A 13,738-nucleotide genomic window follows, 5' to 3' on the forward strand; every position below is an offset into this window, starting at 1 on the left:
GATGAACCTGAATCTGAAGGTTCATCTGAAGATTTAAATAACTTTCATTGCAGTATTAATGAGAATCATTATGGGTTGAATGTTACAATTATTAGTGATCTGAATAGTGTTAATTTTTTAGATGACATTTGATATAAACATAAAGGCCATATTTTTACAAATACTTTCTTCAAAGATATCGATAAAAATAGTTATATCCCCATTTCAAGTGGACATCATCCAAGATGGTTACATAGTACTCCTAGAAGTCAATTTACAAGGATAAAAAGAAATTGTAGCTCACAAAAATATTTCAATGAGCAAACTGAAGTATTAACAGATTTGTAGAAAAGGGGTATAAAAGACCTTCTTTGGTCTCTGAAAGGGACATTATTGGCAACAGGGATAGAAGTAGTTTTCTGACTGACAAAAAAATAAAGAAGGAAGAAGGTTTTTATGTTTCATTCATTACCAAGTTTAATAACCAATATAAGGATATAGAAAATATTGTTAAAAAATATTGGCCAATATTACTTAAAGATGAGACACTGAAGAAAATCATTCCACACAAACCAAAATTCATTTATAGAAAGAACTCATTAAGAACAAAAATAGTCCATAATGTTTTAGATCCCCCAAAAAAAGAAAAAAATTTTTTTCCAGAACTTCGGGGTTTTTTTCACTGTAGAAAATGCAAAGCATGTAATACGGTGAATGGACCCTTAAACAGAAAAAATAGAAAAGAATTTTCTTCATATGTAACTGATAAAGAGTATAAAATCAATTCGTTTATCTCGTGTAATTCGACTCATGTGGTCTACATTTTGGAGTGCCCATGTCGCCTCCAATATGTAGGACGAACAGGGAGACAGTTAAAAACAAGAATTGCTGAACATCTAAATATAAAAAAAGGTTATGAAAAACAGTGTGTCCAGACATTTTAAATTGAAGCATAATAGTGATCCAAGATTAGCAACCTTTTATGGTATTGAAAAAATAAATGCACATTGGAGAGGTTCAGATATGATCAAAGAAATATCCAAGTAGGAAACTTATTGGATATATAAATTAAATTGTTTAAATCCAAAAGGTTTAAATATAGATATTGATTTAAACTGCTTAACGAATTTTTAAAGAATAGTTGAGAAGGGTGATTAATGGTGAAGTGATTCTGTGTTCAATTATAAACATCTATCTGATAAATAAAATATAAATAAAAATATATATCCTAAGAGATTCACAGAATTGTAGGGTAATTATGGGTATGTCCTTGAAAATACTAGTGTTTTCTAAGTATTTACATGCATTTGAGGTATACAATAATTTTTTTATTTTTTATAAATATTTTTTGCATATCAAAAATTTCTTTATTATGCTTAGAGTAATTCTTTAATGTGGAGTATAGCTCTTTAATTTGAATATATGACAATTATAAAGAGGTGATGTTGTTTATATGATGCTTAATTGTTGCCTTTAAATGGATCGTTGGAATATTTGCAATATTATTAGAAAGATGGTAACTGGTTACAATGTAGTTTAAATGTATTTTTGTTGTTTCCAAAGATTGTTATGAGAGGCAGAATGTGCAGCTATGGCTGGACACTTTGTTTCCAATTTGGTCAATATTCGCTACACCTGCGTCCTTTCATGTTATTTGACTGACATAGCCGCGCCGCAATGCAAAGTGCGGGTGGTATAAAATTACATTGAGTTGACGTTTGCATCCAGACCGCCCCGTGAGGACGTCGGCGACGAAACGCGTAGGGCGTGGCGTACTGGATGCCGACATCAGAGACAGTCTCTGAATCTGAAAGGAGGTGATTCGTGGTGAACGAAGTTACGTTCGTGTGCCACTGCCTAAATCCATGCTTGTAACACTGGTGTCGGTGCAGACACCTCACTTGTGAGTTTTATTTGTTTATTAAAAATTTGTTACATGTGTGAAACTTGCTGCACCGTGATTTTTTTCTCTTACCCTTCAAACATGGTCCCAATGGTATGGAGGTGTATGAAAGAAAGATGAGCTTGATCCCTGGAAATTTCCTATATCCTTGAATGGTGGCTATTTATCTGAGGAGAGTTTGTTTATTTGCACAGCATTGCATTCAGGAATTGGACTGCTATATATTGCCCCAGAGCAAAAAGTGCTTGTTGCTAGTTCAATTGTTCAGCATTTAGCTCTGGTGAGTGATTCTTTTTTTTGGTGGTGGCTTCAACATAGTGTGGACATTATTTGAAGACTTTTTTTGAATATTTAATGATTTATGAATATTTTTTATAATAATTTTTTCATATATTTTTCACATCTATTTTGTAATTATTTAGCGCATTCCTTTTATTTATTAATAAATATAAAGTGTGTGTTATCCCAATTTGGTTGCAAAAGTGGAAATCCACTTTAACTAGTGGTGCACTGAAATGAAAATTCTGGTGCCAAAACCGAAAATTCAGGATGCACTTGACCGAAAACCAAAATGGGCAGTTTTTAAAAATTAATATATATTTTTTTGAAAAAATACACTTTAATGATTAACCCCCCCCCCACACAATATATACCCCCATTTTTTGTAAAATATAAAAGAGGATGTTACAGCAAGTAAATAGATACCCAACATGTCATGCTTTAAAAGTGCGCACACTCGTGGAATGGCGTCAAACTATGGTACTTAAAAATCTCCATGGGTGACGCTTTAAAAATTTCTACAGGTTAGCAGTGTAAAGTTACAGAGGAGCTCTAGTGCTAGAATTATTGCTCTTGCTCTGACATTCGTGGCAATACCTCACATGTGTGGGTTGAACACCGTTTACATATGTGGGAATGCCCTACGCATGTGTTCACCATTACTAGCGAGCATGGGGGATGGGGGCGCTTGAAATTTTTTTTTCTAAATGCATTTCATTTTTTTTTTTACACTGTCCCTTTAAAATTTAGTTTTTATAATTAGTGACAGGTTCTCTTTATGGAGAGATATGGGGTCAATAAGACCCCACATCTTTCCTACATAGTAAAGCATTAGCTCAAAAAAAAAAAAAAAAGCATTGATCTAGAGCTTTAAAAAAAAAAAAAAAAGAAGGGCATAGAGATGAGTGGAGTCCATCTTCCCTTGACTAATCCCTGTGCCCAGCGCCAAGATTGTTCAGTGGTTTCTCAGGTAAGACTGAGAACTACCGCGCGGCTGCCGGTGATGGCAGTGGCGGGAGGCGGCGGAGTTATTTTCGGCAGCTGTATCTGTGCTTTTTTTCATATCAGCCAACGGCTGATAGGGATGTGTTTGGCAGAAACATTTCGGACACCCAAGTTTCAGTGCACCACTAACTTTAACATAAAAACATAGATTCTTGGTTTGCATACCTAGTTCTGTAGCTCTCCTCTAAATTTGTAAGCTTGGCCTCATATCTACATTTTAATATAAAAAGTACTCAATGAGAGAATTACAGGGTCTATTAGAACAGAATGAAGCAAAGCTTTTATCAGTGACAGTTGTCATTTATTCAGGTCTTGGTACAGCTAGTTGTAGCTCATCACATTCAACTGGACCTGTTCTGTAATGTTGAAAACATTTCATAGCTTACCAAATGGAAAGTTGTGGTAGCATCCAGTTCTAGTTCTATAACCCCCATTGTTGGTGTTGGAACACCTAAATAGGTGTTAGTTCCTCAATTTACATGTCTATAGGTGTGAATTGTCAAATCATCTGGGTAGAGATGGTAAAACTGCATTATATGTGGAGGAAAGATGGTGACAAAGGCCCCCACCCCTGCTTAGGGATGGTTGTTCCATTTTGGCATAGATGGCCTCTTGCAAACCAGTTGTCCTCTGTCCAAAATACAGTTGCAAGAAAAAGTATGTGAACCCCTTGGGATTATGTGGAGTTTTGCATGAATTGGGCATAAAATGTGCTCTGAACGTCATCTAAGTCACAACAATAGAAGAACACAGTCTGCTGAACATAATACTACACAAACATTAGATGTTGCCATGGTTTAATTGCACATAACATGTAAACATTCACAGTGCAGGGAGGAAAAAGTATGTGAACCTTTGGACTTAATAACTGGTTGACCCTCCTTTGGCAGCAATATTCTCAACCAAACGTTTCCTGTAGTTGCAGATCAGACCTGCACAACGATCTGGAGTAATTTTGGACTACTCCTCTTCACAAAACTGTTTCAGTGTAGCAATATTCTTGGGATGTCTGGTGTGAATCGCTCTCTTAAGGTCATGAAACAGCATTTCAATTGGGTTGAGGTCAGGACTCTGGCTGGGCCACTCCAAAAGGCGTATTCTGTGCTGTTGCAGCCATTGTTTTGTTGTTTTGTTGATGGTCGTACGTTTTCCTGCAAAATGTCTTGATAAACTCTGGAATTCATTTTCCCATCAATGACAACAATCCGTCCAGGCCCTGAGGCAGCAAAGCAGCCCCAAACCATGATGCTCCCTCCGCCATGTTTTACAGTTGGGATGAGGTTTTGATGTTGGTGTGCTGTGCCTTTTTTTCTCCACACATAGTGTTGTGTGTTCTTCCCAAACAACTCAATCTTGGTTTCATCTGTCCACAGTATATTTTGCCAGTAGTGCTGTGGAACATCCAGGTGCTCTTTTGCAAACTTCAAACATGCTGCAATATTCTTTTTGGACAGCAATGGCTTCCTCCGTGGTGTCCTCCCATGTACTCCATTCTTGATTAATGCTTTCCTTATTGTAGATGTGTCAACAAAAATGTTTGCATGTGCCAGAGATTTCTGTAGGTCTTTAGCTGACACTCTGGGATTCTTCTTTACCTCATGCAGCATTCTGCGCTGTGCTCTTGCAGTCATTTTTACAGGATGACCACACCTAGGGAGAGTAGCAACAGTGCTAAACTTTCTCCATTTGTAGACAGTCAGTCTTACCGTGGACACATGAACATCAAGGTTTTTGGAGATACTTTTGTAACCCTTTCCAGCTTCATGCAAGTCAACAATTCTTGATCGTAGGTCTTCTGAGAGCTCTTTTCTGCAAGGCATGGTTCACATCAGACAGTGCTTCTTGAAACCAGTAAACCCAAAACAGGTGTGTGTTTTTTAAGGGCAGGACAGCTGTCCGCAACACATCCAATATCATCACACTGATTGGAGTCAAGGTTGGCTCACTCCTGGCTCCAATTAGCTCTGGGAGAAGTCATTAAGCTAGGGCCTCACATACTTTTTCCTCCCTGCACTGTGAATGTTTACATGTTATGTGCAATTAAACCATGGCAACATCTAATGTTTGTGTAGTATTATGTTCAGCAGGCTGTGTTCTTCTATTGTTGTGACTTAGATGACGTTCAGAGCACATTTTATGCCCAATTCATGCAAAACTCCACATAATCCCAAGGGGTTTACATACTTTTTCTTGCAACTGTATTTTGGACAGAGGACAACTGGTTTGCAAGAGGCATGAAAGAGGCCATCTATGCCAAAATGAAACAACCATCCCTAAGCAGGGGTGGGGGCCTTTGTCACCATCTTTCCCAAGGGGTTCACATACTTTTTCTTGCAACTGTATGCACTTCGCTGTCTTCGAAAGAATATGCCTTTTCTTAGGGTGTAGGGAAACTTTTGATTCGACCTGTAGAACTTGCTCTCCTATGTTGGGTCATTGATTTGTTGAAAGGTTATTTTGTCTCCCCAATGTACAGGTCTTTGTATTCATCACTACACAGCACTGCATATACCAAGTTACTTTGCTTGTGTTTGGATGTTGGGTCTTTAGGATTCACAAGCTTCTGTCTGTGTATTGCTGGGTTTGACGGACACAGGAATGTAATACTAATGTTTTTCTGACATTCTTTTATGTAACTGTAGTGGCAGCATAACTAAGGAGGACAAAAACAACCTCTCCACAAGGGAATGGCCCAACATAGGAGGGCAAATTCTACAGGCTAAAAGCCAGGTACACACATACTGAAAGTCAGCAGATTCAGCAGGAACCAGCCAACTTTCAATGTGTGTACTCTCTGTTGAACAGTAGCTAGTCTAACAATGGGTGCAGCAGTGACCTGTGTATTCTGATGGGGGGAGCTCTCACTTTAGAATACTATAGCACAGAATGGGAGATCCCAGCATCCACATTGCTTATGTGGATGCAGGGATCTGTAAATTTTTTCTCTATTCAACTCACTGGTTGAAAAGAAAAAACTGTGCATATATACCCAACTCATGACTCAGATTTCTACACCTTAAGGAAAAGGCACATTCTTTCAAGGAAGGTGAAGTGCACATTCTGGACAAAGAGGACAACTGGTTTGCAAGAGGTGTGAAAGAGGCCACCTACTTCAAAATGGAACAGCCATCCTTGACCAGGGGTGGGGGCTTTCTTCACCATCTTTCTTTAAAAAATAACACCATTTTAACATCTCTTCCTGGCAACTTGACATTTCACAGAAATGAGAAACCAACGCTTATGCAGACTTTCCGACACTGACAATGTTCTGACATAGACATAGGGATTATGCAACTAGGACAGGATGGCACCACAACATACTCTTGGACAATAAACATTAACATATTCCATGATGACTGGATTAAGATAGGAATAGAAATGATGGGATATCTTCTTGCCACTCTAGAAAATGAATTAGGCTTGCCATAGACGGAGCAAGCCATGGTTGCAGGAAAGAAATTTGATTCCCCTATCAACAAAGACAGCGTGGGCAGGGAAATCCCTCCCATGGAACTATTTTGTTCTCCTGGTGGGGGCCATCCCCGCCGGGACAAAACAGTGATTATTGTTAGCGGCTGTAACAGCAGAGAGCAATAACTGCATGTAAAATCCGGCAGGCTAGTTGTACCCCAGTTGATCGACCATTCGATATTTGAACAGTCTATTGCCAGCTTAAGTGGTCTGACCGCTATCAAAGATCTTCATTAATACAGAACAAAGTCTTTGTTAATTACATTTGCACTGGATATTTGTTTGTAAGCCAAATCATTTATATTTGGCAGTAGTATCTGTAGTGCATCAGAATAAAAGAGTTACTTTATGCACAATGTGCAAGTATATGGCATAGTAGAGTGGCCACTGGCCATTACTTTGATTCAGCTAACTTGAACATGTAATTCAATATACTTAAACCAAGAATTCTAGTATTTAAAGCATTGTTTATGGTAACACACAGGTACATTATTACTTTTAGATATTATTTTAACATATTTATAAATGGAACATTAGGAATCTGATATACAGAAAATTCCTATCCAAATTGCTAGCAGACTTCAAACCCTCCAACAACACAAGAACAACAAGAATAGCAAAAAACATACCCCTTGTATTCGCAGTTCTTCCTTCAATGGCGCCAAACTGCACTTCTTACCCAGCATGCAGCTGTACCATCTAAAAAGAAATAACCAACAGGGTATATAATTGGCAAGCTTTATTTCACTGCAGGAAAATACATCAGCCAAGGGCAGCCCAGCATTCCCCTCTATTACGAATAAATTATCAGTTAGTGATTCAGACATCTTGACATTTCTCACCACAACAGAGCAAACAGGGGGAACACAATTTATGATTTGCATTAATCAATTCTAAAAAAAACTCCAGTGTGGCTCAATTGTTCCCTGAAAACTGAACAAAGGGTGATTACAAGTTTTGTCAGAAAGACCTCAGGTAATACAGATGTAGCTTTAGTGAACTAAAAACCCCTAGGTAAGAGAATAGCTGTAATTGTGATTCACAGACACTTTTGTGCTGTCTGCTTGAGTTTGCACGGAACAGCCTAAATCAGAGATGTGCTTGGTGTGGTAATAAAAACAATACTAAAAGTATATATAAACCTTAAAAAACTTATGTGATTTGCTCCTTTTAATCCATTAAATATATCATTAAAAGTGTTTTTCTGTACCTGTTCAGTAAGTGAAGAAAATTCTGTCAGTCAGGCCAGATAATGTCATGAGCTGATAACTTTCTGTGCTCTATGCCTGTGCTCCACCCTATCAGTTACACTGTTCCTGTGCCATCACTAAAAGTGGGTACACACTAAGAAAATCGGAAAGAAGATTCCACACGAGGAATGATAGTTTGATTTTCGTATAGCGCGTAGACGTTTATCGACATCCGATTTAGACTTTCCAAATGAAAATTTCTGACAGGACAAACCCCCAAATTGTTCTTGCACGTCAACAGAACTAACGATTTACCTTTGATGTGTACTGTTTTCGTACAAGAAAAATTGGATATGAAAGACCGCGCATGATCAAAAACAAACAACAAAAAAAAGCCTTCACCATAGAATTAGTACCATCCTCGGTTTCGACTTGCTGTGAAGCATCGAGGAAAACTGACAGATCGTTCGCCCAATTTTCTTAAAGTGTATACCCAGTTTAAGACTCACCCTGTGCTATCTCTAAGGACTGCAGAACCCCTCTCTCTGTTATGCAAAAGACAAGGGGAGGTATTTGTAGTCAAATCTTATAATGCTTTTACTTTTGTGTGACAGTTTAAACCTGATTCTTTGACAAGGGCAATGTTTCGGGCATTTTTAGCCTGTAAAAGCTAAAGTTTTGGTTAGGAATTCTGCCACTCATGTAAAGGTATAGCTCTGTGCAGTGCAATACTAAAATGGTGTTTTAGAATAATGGTATCTTCTTTCCAGAAGCTATAGATCCTACACATCAGGTATAGAAACATACAGTGTATCCCCAGAGTGGCATGATAGTGTGAGGATTTGCTATGTTAACCACTTGCATTTGAAAAACCACTGTGCAAATACCACGTGAAATAAAAATGTGCAAAACCCACCTTTTTTTTCTCTAGGGCCTCCGCTTTAAAAAAAATATATATACAATGTTTGGATGTTCTAAATAATTTCCTAGCAAAAAATACTGATTTTGACATGTAAATAAAAAGTGTCAGAAAAGGCTTGGTCTTAAAGTGGTTAAAATGAGTATGTATATCCATTAGTACCAGGCACTATATAACTGGAAAAGAGTTCCCTCTTTTTGGATGTGAGTACAGACCATCTCTTGCCTCTATAAAGTGGAACTTCACTTTCTCATTCAACAGTAACTGTTTCTATCCTTATGCTGCTAGCATTAGAAAATAGATAAGAAAGTGTATTATATTTACTTGCCTAGGCAAATGGTGTCATATATCCCAGGAGTCTTCAGGAGGGGAGAAGGGGTTTTCTCAGCTAAGCACACCCACCTCTCTGTATGACTGAGCTAAGGGCAGATAGATTCCAGGAAATAAATGCCAAATGAATCATCTGCCCTTACTCAAAATGGCCACAGCCGGAAATGCAAGGGAATGGGGGGTTTCTAAGTGATTTCTTGCCAAAATAAAGCATGGAGACATGGATGGAGTGTGTGGGTTTGCTCAGAATATTTAAAAATGAATTAAATAGCAGTTTTGGTTTGTGGCGCTCAGATACAGTGTAGTTCTGCTGTAAGCTATGCCAATTCAGTTTGAGGGGTTGAAGGTGTGAAGTCCCTTTTCAATGTTATGCCTTACAGAGCCTATGCATTTATGTAGATACATTTGAGCAAAATCAGGGTTTTGGAATTTTCTCTTTGCCAAGTAAATCTATAAAGGGTTATTATGCAGTTCAGTTTGTCAAAGATCCCAAAGCTGAAATTTGTTCCGTGCATGGTCTTGTTGGAAACACCCAGATCATGAAACGCAAATTTTTCAATCGATTTTTGTTGAAAGAGCCAGGCAAAAGATTCTCTGCTGAACAGTTCCAACATCCAATCATCTGCCACTGGTTGTCACAAAACAATAGTTTGCAGTGGGATATTTGTCCTTCTGTGCAGTTTAACATGGATGGATGAATCTGTTAGATTTGTTTCATTCAGCCCACAGGGTGAACAAAATCTTTAAGTGTATGCTTATCGAGGTATTGAACCCAAAAGCAAAAATATTTGCGGTTTACCAATTCTTGGCTGCATTAGTCTTTTTTTGCCTTTTTTATCAGGAGATCTGGCCAATAAGTCTGTTATTTTTCAACTTCCAAGTTGTGAAGCAAAAGTGGCAGTTAGAGGGTGGAGACAAATTATTTGATGCCACTAGGGATGCTAACACTAGTCAGCATTTATTCATTTATGTAAAACCTTTATGTTGTTAGCTGGAGTTCAGCTTTAACTTGTTAGTCAAGTCTGTCTAAATCTGCTACTGCATCCAACACTACCCAGTCTATAGCTTCTCCATCCAGAGTTGAGACAGGAAGTGTGTTACTGACCACATCACCAGGTGAAAAACAGGGAAAAAAAGCCTAAAAAAAGAGAACTAATGCAGTAACCACATCAAAGGAAAGGTCAACTGCAATATAGTAAAGTTTTATTTTTGGGTTTAATAACGCTTTAAGCCCATATGTCACCGATAGCCTAGAAAGCATTCAGATCTGAATAAGATTCTAATATGGAATAGTAGTGAAAACACAGCCATAGTTAACAGCCAATTTGTTGAATAGAAACCCAAATTAAACTGCAAAATAATTTATTGGAAAGTTTGCAGGTTCTCCCTGTGCCTGCGTGGGTTTCCTCCGGGTACTCTGGTTTCCTTTAACACTCCAAAGACATGCTGGTAGGTTAACTGGATCCTGTCTAAACTGGCCCTAGTATGTGTATGTATGAATGTGAGTTAGGCACTTTAGATAGTACACCCCTAGAGGATTAGGGACTGATATGAATGTACAATATATATGTAAAGCACTGCGTAAATTGACAGTGCTATATAAGTACCTGAAATAAATGCTAATAAATAACCTCAAGCTGTTTAAGTATTACTAAACCCAGGACCCTACATTCACTATATCTGGTGTCCCACAGTACACAGAAATGCAATTTTTTTTAGTAAATCTAAACTGCTAAATACCTTTTCTCATCAGCAGTTAGAGCAGTCTTGCGACTTCCATCTGTCCAGCAGAGCACTGGTTAAAGCTTGTAGGAGGAGTGTTCATTCTCCCCCGATTGTCCTATGAGGCTGCATAATCCCTGACCCTCTATCTGGACAACGCTGACTGGCTCTGTACTGATCACATGTACTCGCCCAAGAAAAAAAAAAAAACTCTAGCAATACACACCAAACTGAGCATGTGCAGCTTGCCCCCAACGCTCTGTTCTAGCAGCAGATGAAGTAGTGACAGTAGAAGATCAGAGAAGACAGGATCAAACATCCTTTTTTTTATACAATGTGGAGGATAAACCCTTAGGTTCTACAGTGAGTATAACAAGCATGCTTCACTGCATATACAGACTGATTTTACTGTTGTGGGTTTAGTAACACTTTAAGGATAATGTTCAATTAGTAAAGCTCTGCTGGGACTCTACCTTTAGCCCTCAAAATAACTACCAATTCATTGTTGGTGTCCCAGCAAATGGCATTCACATACTTGGAGCCACCTCTGGTTTATAGGACAATACAGAAGATTTTTTTATCTATTGAGACTTTACAAATGGCAGTACCTTTCAAAATTGAGGAACACTGCTCTTGTAACTTTGCTAAAAAAAAAACCCACTAACAAAAGCTTTATTTTTTATTCATGTATCAGTTACTGATAATGTGCCTCACTTTATAGAAACTTGAGAGAAAGAAATGCTGTGTTAGGGCACATGCTCCTTCATTACCGCTCTCTTTTTCTAAAAACAGGGATGAAAAGGCGGTTACAAACAGAAACAGAACAGTGCTACAGAAAAAACATTTTTAAAGCCAAAGATACATTCTCTGAACCCATTAAACTGAATGAGCAGGAAGCATTACAGCACTTTATCTCTGTTCCCTGCTCAGCCAGAGAACAGATCATCTGTCTTTGCAATTGTCAGCTATACACATCTTCAATTCAGTAGTATCAGCCTCTGTTCACACAGTGGGTGTGCTGTCCAACATGGTGTGCGGTATTGTTTTCTGAAGTCATGCTTGGATCTGCAGCATAGCTTGAAATTATTAGGCGATGAGGAAGTTAATATTAAGGAGATAATGTACTTGCACAGACATCTGAAGTGGCAATTATTGCTGGCAGAGCAACGTGTTGAAAAAATTCTGCAGTTCAGGTTTGTTCCCTTTTCATCATGCAATAAAGAGAAAGAGCAGATCCTTTCACCATACAAGCAGTGAGAAGGAACACCATACAAGCGCTTACAAAAGACCAGCCCTAAATAGGCAGATATTTTGTCGGCTGGCAGAGTGACCTATGTATGTTTATTTGTAGAGTAATAGCTACTTCCAATGCTTGTGGATCACAAATATCGGGCTTTGTAGGGCCAATCATAAATATATTATATATATTTATATATTATATATATATTATATATTATAATAGTGTATATATATATATATATATACACACTATTGTATAAAAGATTTAGGCAGGTGTGAACAAATAATATAAATGAAATAAAATGCTGTAAAATAAAGCAATGCTTTCAAGGGTTTGTTTCAGATAATGCAATTTATACTTAGATCTTTTTTTTTTTTAAAAAAACAAATCACATGACAGCCAGAGCTCTCCCTACATATCACACAGACTCCAATGGAAAACAGCAGGGTAAGGAGGAAATTCTCTGCTGTCACTCAAGATCTTTGAGCTGCCCCAAATGTGAAGTGAAGGAGTGTCACATGGGGTGACACACACACATCACTAAACATTACATCATATTCAGTTTCATTTATAACATTTATAACTTCCCACTGCAGAGGGACTTAACAAAGGGGATTCTTTCCCCAAACAACTAGTGGGCCCTGCTTCTGGGATCATACCAATTTCACAGCAGAGTTTTACTGCCAGTCTCTCCAAGGACAGATGTATCATTTCTGGCATTCTTCTCCTTTAAGAAAGTCTTACCACTCACCACTGGAGGATGCATCTTCTTGTTTGTTCGGGAGGGCAGAGGTTGTGACAAAACTTTTGATCCACTCTATTTGTGGACCTGTCATTCTACCAATGCAGCCAAAAGGGCACAACTGCAGGCACAATGTGCACCTTCAACCCCTGCAGACTAAATTTGGACTCGGTCACCATTGCAGGGGTGATAGCAGACACATTTGTACCAACCAGGGAGTCTGATGAAGGCCAATCAATACTTTTCAAAGACCTCTGAGCAACCTCACTTTTCCATTGAACCACACTTGCCCGTCTCCCCTTGGTGTTAGAGACACATAATTTGTTCTGTTCACTTGTCCAAATCATTGGCACCCTCCAGGACCGTGGGCTCACCGACAACAGTACAGCTCCTTACTGAACATGACCCACTGCAGAATGTCCTCTTTTACTTGTAATAATGGTCACCATTCTGTTTTAGCTCTGGGTAGAACTTTTGCCATTTTGATGACAAGAAAAACATGAGAATCCACGCTCAGTCTTCCTCTGGCCATGCTTCTTGTGCAGCAACCTCTTCAAACGTTTGCAAAAACTCCTCCAAAATTATCATTGGGTAACATCCTTTGCAGCAAGACACAAGCTTTGGCCTACCAGCTGATTCTGGTAGGCTAAAGCTTGGGGCATTTATACTGCAGACTTACAACTCACAAAATCCAGAGCAACCTGCAGAGATCCAGCAATCTGTACACTGTAACTTTATGTTCTGTTAGCACATTTCCATAGTTCCAAAGCTTGGGGTACGGTCCTTTTAAACTTCACAGGCATATACCTACCAACACACTAAGTTCTATATCTTTAAATGGTACTTGTAACTATGCACAGTTCTTCATAAGAGAACGTATATCGCAGCACAGAAGGAGTTCCACTTTTGATGGCATTCTTCACAAATTGAGATTTATTCTCAAATGAAGAATTTTCCC

General features: G+C 38.4%; 1 protein-coding gene across 1 annotated transcript in view; it reads right to left on the reverse strand.

The window, feature by feature from the left end:
* Window positions 1–13,738, reverse strand: part of METTL16 (methyltransferase 16, RNA N6-adenosine) — a 123,034-nt gene that overhangs the window by 39,537 nt on the left and 69,759 nt on the right. Inside the window, exon 7 of the mRNA XM_089683771.1 lies at window positions 7,267–7,336. Coding sequence (XP_089539897.1) covers window positions 7,267–7,336 — 70 coding nt within the window. The remainder of the gene's footprint in view (window positions 1–7,266; window positions 7,337–13,738) is intronic.

Source organism: Staurois parvus, unplaced genomic scaffold (genome assembly GCF_062004578.1).
Source record: "Staurois parvus isolate SC_StPar_1 unplaced genomic scaffold, SC_StPar_1.0 ptg000321l, whole genome shotgun sequence".
In the NCBI taxonomy this organism is placed as follows: Eukaryota; Metazoa; Chordata; class Amphibia; order Anura; family Ranidae; genus Staurois; species Staurois parvus.